The sequence below is a fragment of the Phycodurus eques genome, chromosome 10 (assembly GCF_024500275.1).
Source record: "Phycodurus eques isolate BA_2022a chromosome 10, UOR_Pequ_1.1, whole genome shotgun sequence".
Classification (NCBI taxonomy): domain Eukaryota; kingdom Metazoa; phylum Chordata; class Actinopteri; order Syngnathiformes; family Syngnathidae; genus Phycodurus; species Phycodurus eques.
Genome location: NC_084534.1, coordinates 545658 through 569336, shown reverse-complemented (window position 1 = coordinate 569336; position 23679 = coordinate 545658). Strand labels below are relative to the sequence as shown.

Here is a 23679-nt window from a genome sequence, read left to right as displayed (position 1 = left end):
GCAATGGGTGGTCTGTAAACTCTCAGTGATGTAATCTTGCCGTAATACTGTATGTGAATGGGTGCCATTGTACGGCTGTTGCTTGGACAGGGCGGTGGGGGCGGGGGGCTCAACCACACGCCACAAAATGATACAAAGAGGCCTGTGTTTGCAGGTGTGCTAAAAATACGGAAATTTATGATATATCAAGGGTCTTCCAAAAGCATCACCGCTCTGATCAGTGTCAAAGTGTAAATGGCTTTCAGGCCTAAGTCACATACTGTGTAATTCATCGAAATGCAAAGACGTCGCCATTTTGTCATTACGGCAACTATTATGTGTCATTTTTCATGCTTCCCAACTACAAAGATGTTCTACTAACACATCCGCAACATGACGTTCCTTTTGTTTCCTTGTGCTGCACCATGAACTGTCGCTGAACCCAGAAAACCACTACCCATATGTGACCTCATGGTACTCGTTTGGGAGGTCAGTTCAAACAGCGCTTTTCTAAATCAAGCTTAATGCAATCTGAACTGACATAATTCCAGAGCAGATTCACATGATCTAGCTACCATCAATTTCTTTTTTGGTTTACAGTGGAACCTCGATAAAACGGACCCCGATATAACGGATATCGGATCAAACGGACCGTTGAGACTGAACAATGCGGCCGAGAACTGTTTCCATTTAAAACCGCCGTTGACAAAGTCTGTTCGTTCCAGAATTGGGCGCTGTTGTTTACTGGCGCTGTGGCGCAATAGAGGCAGAGAATAGGACATCCGTTTTTCCGAGTCGCAGAGATACAATATGACTAAATCCAACCATCAGGCTTCCCTCCTGTGCCTATGTGGCGGCCAGGTTGAATGTCTCGCTGAGAGAGAGAGAGAGAGAGAGAGAGAGAGAGAGAGAGAGGAGCATGGCGGTGGTTTTAACTGAGGAATACAAAACAAGTCTCTGGAATCTGGAATGCGCTATTTTTAGTACAGTAACATTTTTTTTTGTGTGGAGCTGTTCATCTATGACAACGGATTCAGAACTAGGAAGCACAACAATTCCTCGGGGCTACTGAAAGCGACCTCAATTCGCCTATGATGAGTACGTCAACAATGTCATCAAGCACACCAGCATGGTAAGCTTCGATGAAAATTTGCAAACATTTTCAGGCTTTTTTATCTTTATTTATAATAACTTTGTGCAGGCGGCACGGTGGGCCGAATGCTTACAACGTCTGCCTCACAGTTCTGAGGTCCGGGGTTCAATCGCCGGCCCCGCCTGTGTGGAGTTTGCATGTTCTCCCCGTGCCCGCGTGGCTTTTCTCCGGGTTCTCCGGTTTCCTTCCCCATCCCAAAAACATGCACGGTAGGTTAATTGAAGACTCCAAATTGCCCGGAGTTGTGAATGTGAGTGGTTGTTTGTTTATATGTGCACTGCGATTGGCTGGCGACCAGTTCAGGGTGTACCCCGCCTCTCACCCGAAGATAGCTAGGATAGGCTCCAGCACGTCCGTGACCGTAGCGAACAAACACGCAGACAGGACATACTTCATTCATTTTAGGGAAATGAATAGGCGGCACGAAGTCAGTGGCGGCTGGTGAATAGAGGGTGTGACTCCAAGAGCGAAATAAATATTGACAGTGTAAGAGAATGGATGGATGCAATGTTTGTATTTATTTCGTTTTTATTACAACTGCATCTCCAGGAAGTAAAACACGAACTCAACATCAAGACACAAGTGTATGCGTGTGTTTATGTGAAAACGTGAAGGTGCAAGTTGCCTCTGTGAAGATTTACCTTGTGCAGGTTTCCCTTGGAGTCTCCCAAGAATGCAATTGTATGGCCCGCCCTCATGCTCACGGCAACCGCTGTGAGTCGAGCAGAGGGGCTGTCCAAAATGGTTTCAGCTTCCACAGCAATCCGACTACCCATGGGGCTGGGCGTGTGATCCGAGCCGCAAGGGTACCTATCGAGAGTATTCTGTAAGACAGGATATGGCAGTCAGTTGCTGCCACGTCATGAAATGACGGCTCATAAAACGTATTGTTGCAAGAAACAGTATGTGAACCCTTTGGAAACACCATAACACAATTTCTGCATAAACTGGTCATCAAATGAGCAGATTTTTTAAATCTAAGTCATAACAATAGACACAGTCTCCTTAAAACTAATATCACGCAAACAATTATGTTTTTATGTATTTATGGGACACATCATGCAATGATTTACAGTGCAGGGTGGAAAAAGTATGTGAACCCCTCGGCTACGGACTTCTTCAAGAGCTAAATCAGAGTCAGCACTCAGCCGACTCAGAGACCAATCAATATGAAGAGATTGGAAGTGTTGGTTAGAGCTGCCCTGCCCGATAAAAACCCCAAACTGGTTTTGCATTTCCTATTCTCCCCCGGTTCCAAATGTGAACCATGCCATGTGCGAGACACCTCTCAATATATCCAAATGGAAATAGCATGAAGAAGAGGTCTGTTTAAATACCAATTTGCATTGAACAAGGAAAACTGAACCAGGAAATTATCCTCACCAGGGTCGCGGGCGTGCTGGAGCCTATCCCCGCAATCTTCGGGCAAGAGGCGGGGTACACCCTGAACTGGTCGCCAGCCAATCGGAGGGCACATACAAACAAACAACCATTCGCACTCACAATCATGCCTACGGGCAATTTAGAGTCTCCAATTCATGCATGTTTTTGGGATGTGGGAGGAAACCGGAGTGCCCGGAAAAAACCCAGGCGGGCACGGGGAGAACGTGCAAACTCCACACAGGCGGGGCCAGGGATTGAACCACGGTCCTCAGAACTGTGAGGCAGATTTTCTTGAGGAGATATTCCACATTTAGTACCTAAACTTCATGGGTGCCAATAATGATGAGCACGACTGTACCTGTAAAGGTTACAGTGCATTTTAGGTTCATCCTGAAATTTCACCCGAAAAAGCCGAATATCCCTATATAAGGTTTGTCCCCCTTCCCGTGGGCTCACCACCTGTGGGAGGGGCCATAGGGGTCGGGTGCAGTGCGAGCTGGGCGGTGGCCGAAGGCGGGGACCTTGGCGATCCGATCCCCGGCTACAGAAGCAAAAACTCGGGCATGGGAGGAGTTCGATGAGGCCATGGAGAAAGACTTCCGGACGGCTTCGAGGAAATTCTGGTCCACCATCCGGCGTCTCAGGAGGTGGAAGCAGTGCACCATCAACACTGTGTATAGTGGGGATGGGGCGCTGCTGACCTCGACTCGGGACGTTGTGAGGTGGTGGGGAGAATACTTCGAAGACCTCCTCAATTCCACCGACACGCCTTCCCATGAGGGAGCAGAGTCTGGGTTCTCTGAGGCGGGCTGTCCTGGTTGACACGCCTGTGCAACATCGCGTGAACATCGGGGACAGTGCCTCTGGATTAGCAGACTGGGGTGGTGGTCCCCCTTTTTAAGGAGGGTGTGTTCCAACTACAGGGCCATCACACTCCTCAGCCTCTGTAGTAAGGTCACATTGAATTCGGGTTGCTGCTTATATTTCCGTTTCTCCAATGATTTTAGACGAATGAAACAAGCAGACAATTGGCCAGTTCGATGTTTCATGCTCGGCTGTCTTAAATGAAATATAACGCGAAGGAGGTTGGGGGATTATCGTTCACGTTTTGCCCTTTGTTATGTCTCTAAACTGTTGGCATACTGATATGTTTGTTTAAAAGCTTTAAAGCTGACACCGCTAAAGTGTCAAAAGTGTTGCTGCTGCATTTTATTTCTCTTCTGTGCAGCGTCTTATTTCATGCATCATGTACGGCACAACAGGCTAGCTAAAAACACATTTAAGACAAACGAGTGGAGCGCTTCAAACGAAAACTTGAGGAGTTGAGGGCATCCCAAAAGTGCTCTTAATGCGCTTCACAAGTGGAACTTGTTTAATAAGCAGAAATACTGTCATTCAAGTTCATTCTGACCAATGGTCATGGTTTGGTAGGTTAATTGAAGACTTTAAATTGCCCGTAGATGTGAATGTGAGAGCGAATGGTTGTTTGTCTATATGTGCCCTGCGATTGGCTGGCAACCAGTTCAGGGTGTACCCCGCCTCTCGCCCAGAGTCAGCTGCGATAGGCTCCAGCACGCCCGCGACCCTAGTGAGGATAAGCGGTACGGAAACTGGATGTATTATAATAATAATAATAATAATAATAATAATAATAATAATAATCATGGCAGGGTACACTTCAGTAATTCAAAGCATGAAGACACGGCTTTCTTTTGAATTAAATTTTTTGTTTGGGTTAACTCACCTCTAGCAGGTTGACACATTTAGATTTGACTTCGTACTCGATGTAGGCTGCCTCCGTTCCGGACACTCTGCCCATCTTTGTGTAACACAGGTCTCTGGTGGAGTTAATCCTGCGGTCCACATCTTCCAGGTTAAACATGCATAGGGCAGAGTCCTCACTGGGTCGATTTGATGAAGCCAACCGAGTGGAAAAAACACCGAGAACAATCTCAGACCCTTGACTCCCTGTGCCATCTTTGGAGAACCCAAGCTGGACTGCTTGAAGGAGATTATAATTTTTCCCTGCCCGGGAATGGCATGTCAGGGGCACTTCCACATACGAATAATAGGCTTGGTCATCCAAACATACACGTGAGATGTAGGTGCGGTACTCGCGTGATTTTGACTTCAAGTCTCGCCTGTAGAAGAGGAAGTACACGTGATGATGGTGGGCAAAGGATGCTACAAAATGATGGTCATATTCAGAGAGGCGACCAGCCACAGCCAACTTTGCAGTTTCCTCATAAGAAAAGATGGGCTCCTGGTCCAGGTTTCGTGTGGCGATGGGTGGGTGGCTGCTTGTGTAGCCTCGACCAACAAAAAGAACCGGCTGCCTGTGCGGATGGGACTGAACGATGAGTCCAACAGTACTAACATTGGGGTGATTAGCTGCTACATATTGAGTATCCACTGGTGTCTCAGTGGAGAACAGCACCTTTTTGATAGAATCAAGACTTCGTTTCTGGCAGATACCTTGGTTGACACTGCCGCAAGTAATAAGTTCCATGGAGTACGGGTTAATCAGCAAGAGCTTGTTGTGGTTGCTGGTGAGCCTTGCTTGAGGGCAGTTACTCTCGGTTACAGGTGGCAAGCACTCTGGGCTGTCTTTGACTGGTCCAGTGTGATCCTGGAGCTCAGGCTGGAGCAATTTGTCCAACTGAAACAAGTTGTCACAAGCGCCAACATAAACTCGACCCACATTGGGGTGAGGATGCAAGGCCAAGTGCTCAAATTCTGTGTCATTCCGTACGAAAGTCGGATATAAGGCAGAATACGAGTCCTTTCCTTGTACCACAAAACCAGGCTTCGAGGTAAGGCCCCAGCCTGTTGCTAATAGCACAAGTGATAGCAGTGATCGCACTGCGACCACTGGAAGATGACATATCACCCACACTGGCATGGCAGCAGATCTAATGAAAAGAAAAAAGGAAGAGCAGGCTCTTAAAAACAGAATATACATCCCGACAGTCACTGCTGGCTATTTGCGAATTCACCTATTTGTGTTTTTTGCTGTAGAACCTATTCTATTCATCAGCTATTCATTCAAAAACTTACCTATTCCCGGTTTTCATACTCTTCCTATAACACTAAGATGCCACAAGATGGCTCCTAAAAGGAAAGCAGTCATTGGTGTCAAGGACGTATGTTGCAGGGATACATGTCAACTGAGTGGCCAACATCTTCGTAAGTCAAAGAGGAGCTTAATTTAGCTTCGACGCTTCGCCGCATGTGCAGGAACAGTACACACACACTCCTGGGGCATTTTGTCGAAATCAAATCATCGTTCAGCCATTGTTTTTAAGGGTAAAATGAGTTTGAAATTATATTGAGGTGTTTTGGGATCGTACATTGTGGTACATTTATGGTATAAACTATTAATATGTTTTGACAACTTACCATTTGTTTTCGTCACCTCTTATTCGTACAGCAGTTGTGGCGTACATAATCTGAAACACACCGAGAAAGACCAAATCAATCAAAATTATTTTTGGGATGAAATGTGATTTCCATACAGTATGAGTTTTGGCAGGAAAGCTCGTGTTGTAAAAGACCGTGGGAAGCCTTTTCCAAATCAAATTCTTGTCACACTATTGTTAGACTGACTACATCCTTTTTGCATGTAAAAAAAAAAAAGAAAAAGCCCCCAGTAAATCGTGTCAATCGAAGTACCCTCCAGTGAGTTGGTCCTCGTAAAAGGTCTTCAACAAAAGGTCTTTCGTTTCAAAGATACAGCCAAAACAACAACACAACCAAAGAACCTGACTGTCGTCCCATGTTCAGTTTGTGAACCATTTTTTTTCCCTTGACTCTTTTAACATCCCAGCATGCCAAATCTGAGAAACAGGATTATCACTGACAAGTTCAGGGGCATCTTCAATTGGCTGAGCCGATAAAGAAAATGGAAAGAAATACTGTTCGACAATGTGACTCTTCAATTAGAGCACATTTACCCGTTTCCTTACCAAAGAAAGAGTTAGAATCCATTCTTTATTGGTGGTTATTTTCCATTACAGTAAAACTGTATTCTGCACGTGTAAATAGAAAAGTAACAACAATCAAATACCCTTTTTACAAAGGAAAATAAGGAAATCCTCTGCTTTACATCCACCTTTATGTCTGACCACTTCTTTTGTAGTTCACCGTGTGTGCGCTCTTCTGACCCCAGCTACTTCGACGTGTGCGCTCAATTCTTCGTTGATTGGGATCTACGAAGGAAATGTGCTTGGATTCATATGGACGTAGATTCATACATTTGGATGTTTTTACGCTTACGACGTTTTCTGGATTTGAGCGTATGCCTTGTTTCAGTCGGAAATCCACGCAAATCTTTGTACATGAGGCCCCAGGCGATTTGCAGGCTCACTGTAAAATATCGTTAACTACCATTTTATCAGTATAAATTCATGTCACATTATTGCGACTATTTAATGAATTTGGTGATCGTGGAAAGCTGTGCAAGTGTGTCCAAATGTGGTCACAAAGAAGAAATGGAGGTAAACAAACGGGTATGTAAAAAGAAAACCATCCGTTTCATCAGGGTTTGAGTTCAATGGGAGCCAACAGGAGTCGATCCCACGTAACACATACCTCAGCTCCCATAATGACAATAAATTAGTCTTTGGGGTCTTCATCTACACTATATTGGCAAACATATTCGTTCACCTGCCTTGAATCACATATGAACTTAAGTGACATCCCATTGCTAATCCATAGGGTTCAATATGATGTTGGTCCACCCTTCGCAGCTATAACAGCTTCAACTCTTCTGGGACGGCTGTCTAAAAGGTTTAGGAGTGTGTTTATGGGAATTCTCGACCATTCTTCCAGAAGCACATTTGTGAGGCCACACACTTATGTTGGACAAGAAGGCTTGACTCTCAGTCCCTGCTCTAATTTATCCAGAAGGTGTTCTATCGGGTTGACGTCAGGACTCTGCACGGCCTGCCACAGGAGCTGCTGAGGCAGTTCTACACAGCGGTCATCGAATCGGTCCTGTGTTCTTCCATCACAGTCTGATTTGGTGCTGCTACAAAAAAGGACAAACTCCGACTGCAACGGACAATCAAAACTGCCGAAAGGATTGTCGGTACCCCCTTACCCACCCTTGAGGAGTTGCACGCTGCCAGAACTAAGACAAGAGCGTGCAAAATCCTCTCGGGCCCTCCGCATCCCGGTCACTGGCTCTTCCGGCTCCTTCCCTCAGGTAGGCGCGACCGATCAACGCAAACTAGAACTAGCAGACATTCCAACAGCTTCTTCCCTCTTAGAAGAAGCTGTTGGAATCTTCCCTCTTCTTCTCACCGACGTTAGGGACGGTGGACGAATCCGCCGAACATGTAGCGCGTGGCTGCGACTGCACTGATACATGTGCATCGGTTGCACATGATTCAAATGTGTTGAAATGGACATAATTAACCCCTCTTCTCCTAAAGAAAAAACATTTTGTTTTTTTTGTCAGTGTGCGTGTCCTCTCCTGTGTGTTAAAATAATAAATTGAGTCACCAAAAAGGAGGCAAAGTTTTTGATATCTTCTTTGATATGCTGATGTGCTTCCAAGAGAAATCAAAAGATTTATGAAAAATACCACACATCCAACATTTCCGCATGAACCTTTATCTCACGGGGCTGAGTGTAGGTTACTGTATGAACACATTTGTTATGAGTTCTAAAAATACAAGGTATTAACCTTGTGGGGTCATCCTAGTCAGCCACGTGTGCTCCCATCACCCCTGAGAGGGCAGCGTCACCCATGATCGCAGCGATTCTCTCCTCGAACGGGGTGAGGCCCTCGGCGCCGATTCCTCCGCCTGTTTTGGCCACACTTTGGCGGTGGGCAGAAGTCGCCCGCTTCACATCCACCTTAATGACTAACCACTTCTTTTTTCGTTCAGCGTGCGCGCGCTATTCTGTCGCCACAGCATCGACAGCCGCACACGCGGTGTCCCATTCGTTCCTCTTTCGCGTGTTGTTAACGCCGGAGGACAGCGTGCCAAAGAGAATTTTCTTGCGCGCCTCCACTTCATTGAGCAACTTCACATTGAGCAAAATGATTTTTCTTCATTAACCTTGCTCATTTTCCTTCTTTTCCCCTGATCATGCAGAGATCGGGATCTCAGGTGCAGGGTTCATTTAAATATGATTCGCATATTTAAATGTGGGCGTGGACAAGGAGGGGTCGGCTACTCCAACATGTGCGCACATTTCCACGTTGATTGGGATGTACGAATGTGCTTGGATTCTTGCGTACGCACAAATTCGTACATCTGGATATTTTTGTGCGTACGACGTTTTCTGGATTTGAGCTTACGCCATGTTTTAGGAGGAAATCCACGCAAGTCTTTGTACATGAGGCCCCAGGTGTGTGAGGGCAGAGTGGAGGGCGGTGGAGAACGGCGTCATCGGTTGACTGGTTGGACCGATATGCAAACTGGAAGGAGTCCAAGGGGGGAGGACTTGATGTGGTGCATGACTAGTCGCTCGTCACTGCTGTAGTGGTGGGCGATCTTCCTGGAGTACTCCCTCTTGGCCTCTCTGATCCCACGGGACAAATTGACCCTGGCTGTCCTCAGGCCCTCCCCATCCCCAGATCTGAAAGCCGTGTTACGGACCTTCTGTAGTCTGTAGACCTCCCTCGACAGCCTTGGCTTCTGATTAGCACAGACAGTGGTGGACTAAGTGGTGGTGACATCATCCATGCACTTGGTGATGTAGGCAGTAACAGTCTCTGTGTACTCCTGAAGGTCTGTGATGGAGTTGTAGGTGGCAGCCTGTTTGAACATGGTCCAGTCTGTGGTGGCGAAACAGTCTTGAAGTGCCTCAAGGGACTCTTATGGCCACACTCGTACCTGTTTCTTAACTGGTGGAAGACTTTAACCAGTGGCCTGTAAGCATTGGCATAACAGTGAGATGGTCTGAGGCGGCGAGGTGGGGGAGGGGAAAGGCCTTGTAGGCCCCTCTCAGGGGTCTAAAGACATTGTCCAGAGTGTCATTTCCCCGTGTTGGAAAGTCGATGTTTGAGTAGAGTCTCGGAAGCACAGCCTTGGGGTCACCATTGTTAAAGTCCCCAGCTAGGATGAGGAAAGCATCAGCTTTTCACTGATATGATGGTAAAGCTCATTTAGCGCCTGACTCCTGTTATCGCTGGAGTTTGGAGGAATATAGACAGCCACAAGCAGTATGGCAGTGAATTCCCTTGCTTAATAATAAATATATAAATAATAATCACTCCAAACCATCAGTGCAAGAAAGAGTGCAACCCACCGTTTAACTTGTTAGCTGCCTCAACGTTGGTTTCAATTGACTGAAGTTTCGCACGGTGTAGGCTGAGGCTCGAAGCGGGAGGGAGCGCGTCAGACTTCTACACATCGTGAAAGCGTCCTTTCCATAATATAATCTGAACCCAAGTGCTGCCCTGAGGTGACTGGTCATTTATTTTAACACTGTTAACACTTTTGTTCGCCGCTGCCATTGGGCAAAAGCACCTTTTCGTGCGCGTTCTTCTTCGTTGGTTTTCGCCACTTTCTTCTTCGTCCTCGGTGCACTCTCGGCGAAACCGAAAACCGAATTCTTTAAATTTGAACGATTCCGGGAGAAACGGCATGTTAGTCTCGGTTCCCGTCGTTTCTCGAATCTCGATGCCCAATACATTCAGTGCAGTCATTGAATCTTTACCTGGCTTTTATTTTAAACTCAACCAGCCAACATTCGTCACCTGCAGCAAAATGCTGGAATAATTACTCGAGTGATCTGTGGTGTAACACAACAAAACTGGAGAAATGGCAAAGGAAATGACACACAAGTATATTTGTACTTGCAAGCCTGAGTGAGCACAGAAAAACGATGGAATGTGATTAATCATGATAAAAAGAGTGGGAGACAGACATTAATTATAGGGCATACCCACAATGTCTCATTCAACACCCACTCATTCTCTAATGAGAAGTGCTACTTTGTCTCCCCAGTACAATTTGAGCAAATATGTTTTGGAAAAAACCTCCTCCCCACATGCACAGGCACAAAGGCATGACATATATAATTAGCTCGCACTGTGGTTTGCTTTGAGAGAGAAAAATTGGAGGCAACCAAACAATCAGGGAGATATGCAAATCTTATCCATTTTATATTTCAATTTGACATAAACCACAATAAGGCATCTAATTCGAGACATGCTGTGAAAATGAAGTTGACCTATCTTGGTGGTAACATTTTGCCAGAATTGCTATAATTATGGTGTCTACGAATAACGTTTGGATACAAGGCTAGCTATGTAATATAACTGAATGCTTGTCATCAACTCTGATCTCCAGAGATTATTTTTATATACAATGAAAGTGCATGGTTATTTATATTCATGTGTCATTTTCTGATGGCAGTACAGTAGTCAAAACAGGCAAAAGGCAGACTCCAACAGAAATACAGTGTAGCGCATCACGAAAGGTCTTATGGGCTATCGTGTTGGCTTTGAACCTTTTTATCGTAAGCATAAAGCAGCAATCACTGCCTTAAATCTGGCCATGAATGCAAACCTGTTCCAGAAATGAACTCAAAGTGACTTCAAGTTTTGACAGGGTGTGTGGTTGCTCCACTTGTCAATGCAGAGGAACTGGATGGGTCAAGGGACGTTCCCATGATTGCTGAACTTAATAGACCAAAGAACTAACCCCGGCTAATTAAAGGTTAGCCTCGACATAACAGAACAGATATCCGGATCCCAGAAATTACACAAATTTGAGTGGACCTTTGTCCCCCCCCCTTCCCTTTTCTCAGTCAATAAAATTTGATTCAGCTCTGAAGTGACAACACTTTGCCACAATAGATGTTGAAGGGTATACACTTCAACAACAACAAATAGTGCAACGAGCAGGTAATCACGAATCATAAACAAACAGCCACAGTTGCCAAACAGAAAGCCTTGAGAGTTTATCTGGATGGATCACAATTCACTTGTGTACATCTCATAGCATTGGAACGGGAGAGTGCATTAACTCTTCAAAAGCAAAGAAAAAATTAAATATCAGAAATTCTACCTGTTCTGGCTTGAGACTTTCGAGGATGCTCCTTTTATACATAATCATGACACTCACCTCTCTCCGATAAACCTGCTCACCTGTGGAATATTCCAAACATGTTTTTTTTTTTTTTTTAGCATTTCTACGGTCCATAACATCATCAAAAGCTTCAGAGGATCTGGAGAAATCACTGCATGTAAGCGGCAAAGCCGAAAACCACCATTGATTGCCCGTGACCTTCGATCCCTCAGGCGGCGCTGCATCAAAAACCGACATCAATGTGTAAAGGATATCACCCCACATGGGCTCAGGAACACTTCAGAAAACCAATGCCAGTAAATACAGTTTGGCGCTAAATCCGTAAGTGCAACTTGAAACTGAACTATGCAAAGCAAAAGCCATTTATCAACAACACCCAGAAACGCCGCCGGCTTCTCTGGGCCCGAGTTCATCTTAAGATGGACTGATGCAAAGTGGAAAAGTGTTCTGTTGTCCGACGAGTCCACATTTCAAATTGTTTTTGGAAATTGTGGACGTCGTGTCCTCCGGGCCAAAGAGGAAAAGAACCATCCGGACTGTTATGGACGCAAAGTTCAAAAGCCGGCATCTGTGATGGTATGGGGCTGTGTTAGTGCCAATGGCATGGGTAACTTACACTCCATCTGCCTTTCGTGGCGGGAAACAGCGGCATTTTGAGACGCTTAGCAGTTATCATTTTCTGAGTTTTCCCCAAAAGACGAATAACCGACGTGCAGGTTCCATGAAGGCAAGAGCTAGTTGGTAGCCATTTTAGCCATTTCCATTCGCAACATGTAGCAACAAAAACAGCTCGGACGTAAAAATTAGCTTCGAGGCAAAACTTCCGCTTGGGCTGGGAAGCAGCAAACACGACGGAGCTGCCTAAGGACGTCACTTCCAGGCGACACAGTAAGTGAACTACAATTCCCAAACGACTGTTCGAGCGTCCTTCCATATCCGTTCTGTATCTATGGCTGTATCGAAATAAAGACATTTAGAATCAACGCCGAAAGCTCATGTATGAAATTAATTGACAAAGACGAAAACGAAGGACATTTTTGGTATAATTATAGTTGGTTTGTTAGTTTTTCAAACATAAAATGTTGTATTTAAAGTTTTTTTTTCAAACACTCATTTTTTATTTCGTTGAGAAAAATGTTTTTGTTTTTTTTCAATTTTAGTTTCAGGTGTTCCGTTTGTTTTCGTTTACTACAACAACCTTGTCGGGACTGACGTTGCTGCAATGCACAGTCTCCAGCATCAGCAGCAAGGTAGCAGCAGCTGCATTCGACATACAGGCGACTTAATATGTCTTTTTTTCTGGCTTTGTATTGTCAATAACATTAACAAATTGCAAATTTCCCAAAGATTCCCGTTGATTTCTGGTCAGGTAAATTTGGGCCAATTTGCAACATGAAAAAGTAGCATAAAATCCCTGATCATGCCTATTCAGAAGTGTGTATCAAACTGGTAGCCCTTGGTTTTAATCATGACCAAGATGTACCGGGTAGCTGTCGCTTTACAAAACCGTCGGTGACCCCTGTATTAGGGTGCATTTAACAGCTTGAGGGTGTGTGAAATGAGATCGCCATCAATTTCCCAGTTATAAAGATAGGTTGAATGTAATACGTGAACCTTTAAAGCCAGAGGAGGAAGGGGATGCACACATCATCCATCCAAAAATTACACTGAGATGATTAGAGGGCTCGTTATTGGAGTAAGACTCTGTCACGCCAGAGCCGTTAACGACTTTGCTGTCCCGCCGGGAGCTTCAGCGGGCAGAGCAACAGTCATCGAGAGGCAAATTATGCAAACACAACCTTTGACATCGGTCCGCCATGTCTCACTGACTCTGGCCCTGCCAATCACACGGAAAGGGCCAGTTATGGCCACGAGCCTGTTGCCGCAAGACTTCTTGGACTTTGCTCCAGACTGGTGGACATTTTGTGGACCCACTCTGTGTGTTGTGGTAGGCCGAGTGAACCCGTCAGTTCTGTCCAGCAGCTCACAGTACAAATATAGAATCTATTCAGTCTGATGGAAAATGAATGAAGGATAAAAGGATTTCCCCCGAATGTCTCATTCTCAGCAGTAGGACACACAGAACAACGGTGATGATTGCTGATTTGACACAGTTTGAAGTTTATCATTTAGGCCTGGAGCATACACCCAATTTACAATGTAGCTGCTGGTTGCTGGCAAGCTATACCCATGGTCACTTCTTACTGAACTTTGAGTATGAGTATGAAGGAAAAGAATGTTCATAACATGATGCTTGAGGACGCGTCTCACCGAAACATATTATGTGTTTCGAACCTGGAACACGGTAGACTATTGTATTTCTATTTCCATTACATGGGGAAACTGTTTGAAAATCGAAAGGAATTGGAAATCAGATTGTGTTCAACCTCTCTCTGTCACTGAAACTCTTTCTTCCTCTACAGTAGTCAGATATAGACTTGCCTCTCTCCAAAAGCAAGTTGCCATTTTCCTTTATTTTTGTCTCTAACCACGATCCCTCTGGTTCCAAAATCCATGTCATTTCAGCTAAGCTATCCATCCATCCATTTTCTGTACAGGTTCTGGACCCTGTCGCAACGATCTTCGGGCGGGAGGCGCGGTACACCCTGAACTGGTCGCCAGCCAATCGCAGGGCACACAGAAGCAAACGACCGTTCGCACTCACATTCACACCTACGGGCAATCTAGAGTCCTCAATGAACTTACCGTGCACGTTTTCTGGGATGTGGGAGGAAACCGGAGTGCCCGGAGAAAACCCACGCCGGCACTGGGGAGAACACGCAAACTCCACACAGGCGAGGCCGGGATTTGAACCCCGGTCCTCAGAAACGTGAGGCTGATGTTCTAACCAGTCGGCCACCGTGCCGCCTCAGATAAGTTCCTGCCCATCAATTTCAACAATAATAACAAATAAGCTTATTAAGTCAACCTGATGTCAAAAAAAAATGCATTAATGAAGTTGTAAGTGAAGAATAGGCAGATAGTTGCAGCGAGGTGATCTTTTAGCTTCCAATTGTTGGTAGTGGTGGGGGCAGCGATGGGCGGAAAGACAAATATTTTCACTCCCTGGGTACAGAAAGTATCAAAGCAAAGTTATGATTAGAATTAGTGGTGGGAGAGAGACAGAAGCCAGGCAGCTTCACATTCATGTTATGAGAAGCTTGGGCAAGATCTGACCATAAGGAATCCCAATAATAATTCCCGGCATACGTGCAAAAAAAGAGGACATTTTGTCAAACCATGAAGATGTGATTGCCCAAAAACAAATGAATGGGAAGCCTCATAACAGTGATGGGTCATGTTGCTCTTGAATGCTGGAAAGCACAATGGCAAGCCGGAACCTTATTTTTTTCATTTTTTATTTTTATTTTTTTTTCTTTCTAAAGTGCATCAAGAACCACCACATACAGACGTCTGCGTGACATGGGCTCCGGCTGTAGAATTCCACGTGTCAAGCCACTCCTGAACCAAAAAGAACATCAAAAGCGTCTGTGGTTGGCTAAGGAGAAAAAGTACTGGTCTGTTGCCCGGTGGTCCCAGGTCCTCTTTTCAGATGAAAGTACATTTTGTATTTCATTTGGATATCAACGTCCCAGAGTCTGGAGGAAAACTGGAGAAACACAAAGGTCCGGCGGCTTAAAGTTCAGTGTGAAGTTTCCACGATCGTTTCCACGTCCATTGTCTTTTGTCAAGTCCAGAGTCAACGCAGCCGGCTACCAGGACCTTTTAGAGTTACTTCATGCTTCCCGCTGCCAACGAGCTTTTTAGAGGCAATGATTTTATTTTCCAGCAGGACTTGGCGCCTGCCCACAAAGCCAAAACTATTGGCCAGCAAACTCCCCTGACTTGAACCCCATTGAAAGTTTATGGGGTATTGTCAGGAGGAAAGCGGCACAGTGGGCGACCGGTTAGCACGTCTGCCTCACAGTTCTGAGGACCTGGGTTCAAATCCTGTGTGGAGTTTCTCAGGGCACTCCAATGGTTGTTTGTTTATATGTGCCCTGCGATTGGCTGGCGACCAGTTCGGGGTGTACCCTGCCTGTTGATAGCTGGGATAGGCTCCAGCACGCCCGTGACCCGAGTGAGGAGAAGCGGTTCAGAAAAATTAATGAAATGAATGAATGAAATATTCTAATTTTGTGAAATCCTGAATTTGTGTTTTTTTTTTTGTCTTTCTGTCATAATCATCAAAATTGAAACAAATAAAGGCTTGAAATATTTCACTTTGTGTGTGGTGAACTAATATAACAAAATTCCCCTTTTTGAAATAAATTATTGAAATAAATGGACTTTCCCTCGATGTTATGTTTTTTGGGCACATACCTGTATATCGTAGCTGTGATATAAAAACGTTGATATCGTCATTTTAGATTTTCATTTTCCTTCGCATCTACTGTGGGCTCTCAGACAAAGTGAGACAACATTTTTAAGATAAACGCATCGTGACACGACATTGAGAAATTCCAAAACAAATGAGTAACAAAGCGAAGGGAAATCTATATATTTGCCTGGAAATGGTTAATAAACTATTTCCAAGGCTTGTCTTACATTAGTCAAAAAACATCTTGATGAGCCCCAAGACATTTAGAGCAATACTCTTTGGACTGGCAAGAGTTAAACAGAACTTTTCGGAAGGTGTGAGGTCTGTTATATCTGGTGTAAAATTAACACCGCACTCGATCAACAACAAAAACGATGCCCACAGTCAAACATGGTGGTGGGAGCGTGATGTTTTGAGGTTGTTTTCTACTGGATGACTCGCTGTGATTAATAGAAAAAAAGAATACTGCCGTCTACTCGAAAATCCTGCCAGTGAACATCTGGCCATCAGTTTGTGCCCTCAAGCTCAATCACTCTCGGGTTATCCGGCAGGACAACAACAAAAGACTTAAATCCAATTGAGATGCTCACGCTCGAATATCCTCCAATATGACAGAGTTAAATTAATCCTGTGAAGAAGGGTGTGCAAAAATCATCACCAGTTATCACAAAACGCTGGATTTCAGTTATTTGCTGCAAAGAGTGGCAAAACCATTGATTACACCCTTGAAACCGCTGGGTCAAGTTTATAATTCAACTGTTGGTCTGACAGTGTTGGCTTAGAGGTTGGGTCAATTTTACCCAACATTGGATTAAAATTAGATTCAACTATTATCCCATCTGTTGGGTAAGAGATGTCCCACCCGCAACATGAAACATACGAGCACGATGGCCACCACCACTACGGGTTATACACAGTCAGTGGTTTAATTCCTTCGGCTGCTAGACAACTCACAACAGCCTCTCACAGATGTCCTGTCTCTGCATTCGGCACTTTAGCGGTATGAGTTCCAGCAGCTCTTCCTTCACATATCTGCATAAACAGTGCTGTCTGCTAAATATCCTTGATGTCGCTTGACTCATCACAGGCAACTGAAAATGCCCGAGCTGAATTTATCATCAGTTTGTTGCCCTTTTAATGGTCCTTTCCTTGGCGCTCATTGCAGAGAGAGACATTTTTCTCATTTTCGGAACAATTTCCTGCTTGTGTTTGAAACAATTCTTTCGTGTGCTCTCCATCTGTGAACGGCTCCCCCCTCCTTGCGATCTCCTGAGCTGCCACAAACCCAGCAGCTGTAGTTATCTTCTGTGGAGAAGTGATCCAGTCCTTGAAAGCAGGTTTACTCTGCTCAACTTTCCGTTGCAGTTCCAAAATTGCTCTCTTTCGCTCATCTACAGTTGGCTAACAACGGCGGAGTTAAGAGACGCAAACGCTAACCCCTTGTCATGGCGAAACGAACGGGCAGCGACACATCCACTCATCAAGCCAACGTGAAAAAGAAATGCGGTTCTTTTAAGATGGAATGGCTGCCGGAGTACGTGCAACTAGAAGAACGAGCGATGAGACTGGGTGATATTTGATCCTTTTCTAGTGAGAAAGGTGTACCGTGCAAAACATGCAGCGAAGCCAAAGTAGCAAGTGAGTTTTCGGAGGGACAAATGTGGACTGAATGGAGGTTGGACCACCTCAAGCGTCGTATTCAGCAGAAATGTCATTTGAACGCTGTTGGAATTGTACGAAGACTCAAGACGGGACAGGGGATCGGTGCATTATTGCGGGCGAGCGCAAAACAACGAGCTGTCACACAAAGCAAAATCTGACCCCGGGCAAGTTGAAGTTCTCATTGACAATATTTTACTTGCTATCATAATGAATGCATCCATGCGGTCAACGATCACATGGCAAAGTATGTAAGTATACCAGAAAGCTGGCCAAGTAAAAGCTATGCCTTTGAATTTGTGAACTCAATCAATGAAAGACGACGTGCAGTGTTAAAAAGGCACCCTGGCATGCCCTGATAGTAGATGAGAGCACAAAATGCTAGTCCTATATATTAAATACAGGGAGGAAAATGATGTTAACCGTAAAAGTGTGTTTGGTGGCATCATCCAACTGACAGCTTGCACTGCTCAGGATAGTGTGCAGGCAATAACTCAGTTTTAATGTCAAATTCAATGTTAAAGTATCACTTCAAACTCCAACTGTGGAACAAAATAAATGTAAAAAGGATCACATAGAAATAAATCACAAATGAAGTTTCCATTTTTAAGTTACGTTTGTTGTTGTTTTTTTGTCAAGGTCGAAAGAGAGCCAGTACAAGGAAGCGAAAGGGCCGACCCCGGGTCTAGCGTTACAATTTAAGAAACATTCTGCTTGGAAATATCGATATTTAAAAACTGAGCAGACACAAAATGTACAGTACAGTAAATAGCAACAACACATAACTGAAATTATAAGTCATAGGTCTCATCAGAAAAGCAAACATTCATATTCGACACAGTCAAGGCTTGTTTGGTTTTGATGTTTTTTCAATGTTCTTCACCTCATGCATAGAAACTAAAAACAGCGAGTGACATTCCATGAATCTGTATCTATAAATTGCTTAGCAATGACAGCGAGGGTGTTATCAATCATTTCACGTTTTCTATTTTGCATTATTGTGTTTTGACTTGGAGTTGGGTTCTTTACTTTTCCACTGTTCGACACACAAAGCACTCCGCTCTTATTTTGTCTGTCCGGATGCATTCCCAACAACCGGCGCAAGCTCACAACGCGAGTCGCATAATTCAATTGAACTCGGCGACAACTCGAACGAGCTACCTTTCAGTTTAGCGCGGCACGAGAAAAAGTAACACTGTCTGAATCTATCAGCAATGTCCGACAACAAACCTGCTCTGCCAGAGTGGGCCACCCTGAAGGCGGACTTGCCATCACGGTCGAGTGACTCGCCAAAGAACACGATGGACATTCAATATAATAATGAAAACATATATAATAATAATAAAGTAAATAACAAACTAAGACCATATGTAAAAAATCTCCACATTGATATGCAACTGGGGACTAACAAGTTATATTCCCAATAGCATTAGCATAGATTTAGTCTGTGTTTTTGTGCGCATGCCCGAAAGACAATTAGAAATAGAATCACCTTGACTGTCCTCGTCTCCTCCGTGTTTTGTTCCGAAAGCCAAGCATTTCAAAGGTCCCGAAGGGCACACGTCAGGCTGTTTATTAATCAGGGGAGGTGTGAGAGGTGTGAGCGAGGGAGAAGAAAAGGGAAGCGTCAGAAGCACCAATTCCCATTCGACACACTTAACGTCACACATGGGCATTAAAGACCAATTGAAACACCTCATTTTATGGCAGTCCCATAATAATGGGCTTTAGGGAGTGCTTTTATTTTTCCGCTTCAAATCAAGACAAAGACATGATGTCTCTTTGAAGTCAACATTATGAAGCAATTCGTGATGCACCCGTCAACTGTACCTGACTCCAAAAGGGTGCAAACGTGAGAGTGGATTTTCGTTTGTATTTTGCCAGCAGCCCTTAAACTGCTCGACTATTTCCTCAGGCATTTGTTCACAGAGAGGTGAACCTCGCCTCAAGTTTATCCGTTGGAACATGAAATATCTCGTCTTTGTAGTGTACTCAATTAAATAGAGGTCGAACATGATTTGCAAATCATTGTATTGTGTTTTTATTTATATTTAACACAACGTCCCAACTCCATTGGAATTGGGGTTGTACTTGGACGTAACGTGTAAATATTCACAGGACAGGGTGGAGAACGTAAGTAAACCTCTCGGCTTTGGATGCTCCATGAGTTAACCACTCAAGTTTGAGCCAACCTGGAGTCCAATCAATGATCCAAGGTTGGAGGTGTGGCTTATAGCTGATTTGGCCACTAGGAAATACACAACAGGTTAGCATTGTCTCCTGTCAAGAAGCATTGCCTGATGTGTACCATGGCTTGCTCAAAAGAGCTCTCAGAAGATCTACTATTAAGAATTGCTTGTTTGTATAAAGCTGGAAAGGTTACAAAACGATCTCTGAAAGTCTTGATCTTCATCAGTCCACGGATAGATACATTTTCTATGAATGGAGAACTTCAGCACTGTTACTTCTCTTCCAAGGAGTGGCCCGCCTGTAAAAATGACTGCAAGAGCACAGCACAGAATGCTCAATGAGATAAAAACCAACCCAAGAGTGCCAGTTAAAGATTACCAGAAATCACTGGCACATGCCAGCATCTCCATTGACAAAACTATCATACGTAAACCATTAAAAAAAGAATGAGGATCGTGGGAGAACACCAACGAGCATGCCGTTGCCGTCTAAAAATAACATTTGAAGTTTGCTAAAGGGAATTTGTATGTTCCACAGCACTACGTTTAAAATATTCCGTGGGCGGATGAATCCAAAGTTGAATTGTTTGGGAGGGGCACACAATGTCATGTGCGGAGGAGAAATGGCACAGCACACAAACATAAAACCTTTTTCCCCAACTGTCAAGCATGGTGGAGGGGCGTAGTATATCGTAGTATGGGCGTACATGTTGTGCTCCATTGAAAAAAATGTGAAGAAAAAAAAAAAAGTGCATAATTGGTTGCATTTGTTGAAGTAGCATTTGTTTGTTTATTTTTGGTGATTTACAGCAGGTGAAAATCAGACTACACTTCACATATATGCTATTTTATATATTTTATAAAGATGTTTTTGAAATATCCATAGTAACAGTGCTGTATTTTGACTGCAATTGTCTTTGCATTTTGATTCCTCACTTCATTAGAATCATGAGTGGCTCTTCTAAGTAAACAGCAGTGTGTGTGTGTGTGTGTGTGTGTGTGTGTGTGTGTGTGCGTGGGTGGGTGGGTGCGCACACCTGTATTACTACTGGTGTTTGATTATTCTACAATATTCACTGATCATTAGGGGTGTAATGATTCGTTTTCGCAACGATTCGATTCGTATCCCGATTCGTGGTTGCCGATTCTATTCAAGGACGATATTGGTTCATTTAGAACGAGACAATGCGAAACGATTCAGTGGCTGGAAATCGGCTCAGTATCTTTTTAGCCAAACATTCATCCAGTGTGACTGTGAAATAAATACCTGTGCAGTGGTCTGAATACTCTCCTCGGCCCTGCCTGCCCCCCTGGATTTTAATGCATCACACACACCCATAGCTGGGGGACGGTGGGTCTTGGGTGGGGGGGATTTGGCTGTTAGGCAGCAGGGCCTGGCAGCCCTGCCGCCCCGGCTCACTGGCCTCTCCAGATGTTAATGCACCACACACCACTCATGGGCACTGATACACGGGGTAGGGCCAATGACTGCCAGTCTGGGACCCCGGGTCCCTCGGTGTGGGACCTATCCCGTCCGCCGGGCTGCTCTTTGGTGGACTCCTGGGCCCGATCCCGCCTCTCAATTGATTGTGTGGGGTCCTCAGCCACTGCGGTGCAGGCACAGCCATTACAGGACACTTTTGCCACGTCATTGTGCATGCGAAACGGTGTCAATTCACTTGGATGTGTCCGGAGGCACATCAAATAACTCATGAATATGTGAATTGCTTGGGTATCCCCTTACTCACACTCTCGTCCTATGGATTTTTATAATTGACGTAGTCAATCCCACCACACTTCAGTTGTACAGCCGGGTTCACGACCCTTGTCCTGCATGCTTCTTCTCCTGTCCTTGTCCTGTTCTATCTTGTCCTGTCCTTCCCTCACAGGGTGTCGCACTACAGCTGCATACAACACTCATATCGAATGCTTCATTGTTGTAGATATGTAATGATTTACTTTTCTCATCCTGTTTACAATTAGTGCTTTGTCTTTTGTCTTCTTTTCTCACTCACCTCTAGAAGCTTTGTTGTGTTTGACTGATCGACTCTGATTCTCAATAAATATCCATTATAATAGTAAGAGAACACAGCGGCAGCTTAAAAACTCCACCGTGACACAGTAAAACTGTTTCGGCATAAAAAGGATACAGATCATCCATTCTGCTTGACCTAAGAGCCGAACAGGACAAAAAAAATTAAAAATAATATCTGTATCTGCACCATTTGCACAATTGACATTGTCCCAGATTTTCAGGCATGTATTTCGCATTGTGGTTTCACAGGGAGCATCATAAAGTTAGTTTAAAAAAAAAAAAAAAAATACAAAAAAACGGTGTCACGGCTAATGGAGGCTTGCCGTTAGCCCGGCTTGCTACATGGATATCATGGAAAGGGAGGCGATCGTGACCGCCGCCGCGGCCACTGGCGTGAAACTCCAGCAGCTCGGCAGCCGGCAGCCTGGAAAGGTAGCAGCTTGGTCCGTGAGGATTTTTGGCGCAAAACAGATCCGGCCGAGATTCGACCTGTGGCCGAGCTATAGCAACGGATCTTTTCTTTACGGAGACACGGTAGCTAAAATGCACCAGTCAAAAGTCTAAACATGCCCGCATCCTCTGTTACCGGTTCAAAAGATAGTCTTCAAAGAATCAAATTGGACTTTTCATTTCTTGGACTATAATTTTGGAATAGTACAACTATTACGAGTTATTTCAAAAGCTGCAAATATTTCTTCGACGGCCGCACGTGGTGTCGCATTCAACAACACTCTCAGCATTTCTACTGTACACACTGAGCCATGTGTTGATCTCAAACGCGTTAGCGGCTTGCGTGCTAAGTTAAGCTAGCGAGCTTGAAAGGCTTCAACGCGCACGGCGAGTGCCGCGAGTCACACACACGCAATCCTTATCGCTAATTTCTTGCTCGCCGCCTTCTCGTCTGATCGATGTGTGGCCATGGCGGCGGCATGAGCGGGTGGCTCTGTGCGCCTCCGTGCTAAACGCGAGATTTATAAAACTATTAGTGGGGAACTACTGTGGAAGACGAACATTTGAATTGTCTTGCAATCAAAATAAGGACTCTGGTGTGAGTGGCCCAGATGAACTCTCCCTGCTGTGGCAGTGAAATACGATGTGTTTAACTGTGTCTAAAGTAATTAGCTGCTGCTAAGGTAGACTTTGATGAGGGGTTGGTTACTCCCTTTGACGTTAGCGATGCAATTCTGAATCCATTCTACATCCGACTCGATCCATGTGAGCAATGGTGTTCGCCAAGGCGGAATTGTGTCACCTCTTTTGTTTCATATTTATATGGATGATCTTAACAAGAGTCTCAATTCATGTCGTACAGGTTGGACGGCTGGCGACTCAGCCCGTGCAATGTTGGTCTACAACCTACCGAGAGTATGCGCCCAATATGGGATAGAGTGTGATATTAAATTCAGTGCTAAAAAGAGCGCCAATCTAAGTTCCCTGTTTTTTCTTTAACTGGTTAAATACCTTGGACATTTTTATCAGTAATGATCTTTCGGATGATAAAGGTACAAACAGACAATGTTGGAAATTGTACGCACAAGCAAATAAGCTGTGTCATAAATTTAGCATGTGCTCAGTTCCTGTTAAGGTAGCCCCATTTAAAAGCTTCTGGACTCCCCACTATACTGCCCACCTTTGATGCAGATATAGACTGAATAGCCTGAGACGACCATTATCCCACCTACCTTGCCGTACTTTAAAATCGTATTTGTAAATGTATGTGCGGGATTGACGTGTCGGAAAACGACATTATCACTGGTGTAGCCAACCCTAAACGCAGCTGTCAGATTTGTGTCTAGACTGTGGACTGTACATTGAATCATGTTATTTTAGCTGAATGTAAATATCTGTATGTTTGTATTTCAGTGATATGGACTGATCTGTATCCATCCACCTCTGTATAAAGTCTGCCG

General features: G+C 44.5%; 1 protein-coding gene across 1 annotated transcript in view; it reads right to left on the bottom strand.

Annotated features, from left to right (window-relative positions):
• Positions 1 to 23679, bottom strand: part of plxnb1b (plexin b1b) — a 115062-nt gene that overhangs the window by 64963 nt on the left and 26420 nt on the right. Inside the window, 4 exon segments of the mRNA XM_061688818.1 lie at positions 1774 to 1956; positions 4260 to 5427; positions 5573 to 5626; positions 5915 to 5964. Of these exon segments, the coding sequence (XP_061544802.1) occupies positions 1774 to 1956; positions 4260 to 5427; positions 5573 to 5589 (1368 nt within the window). The 5' untranslated portion in view covers positions 5590 to 5626; positions 5915 to 5964.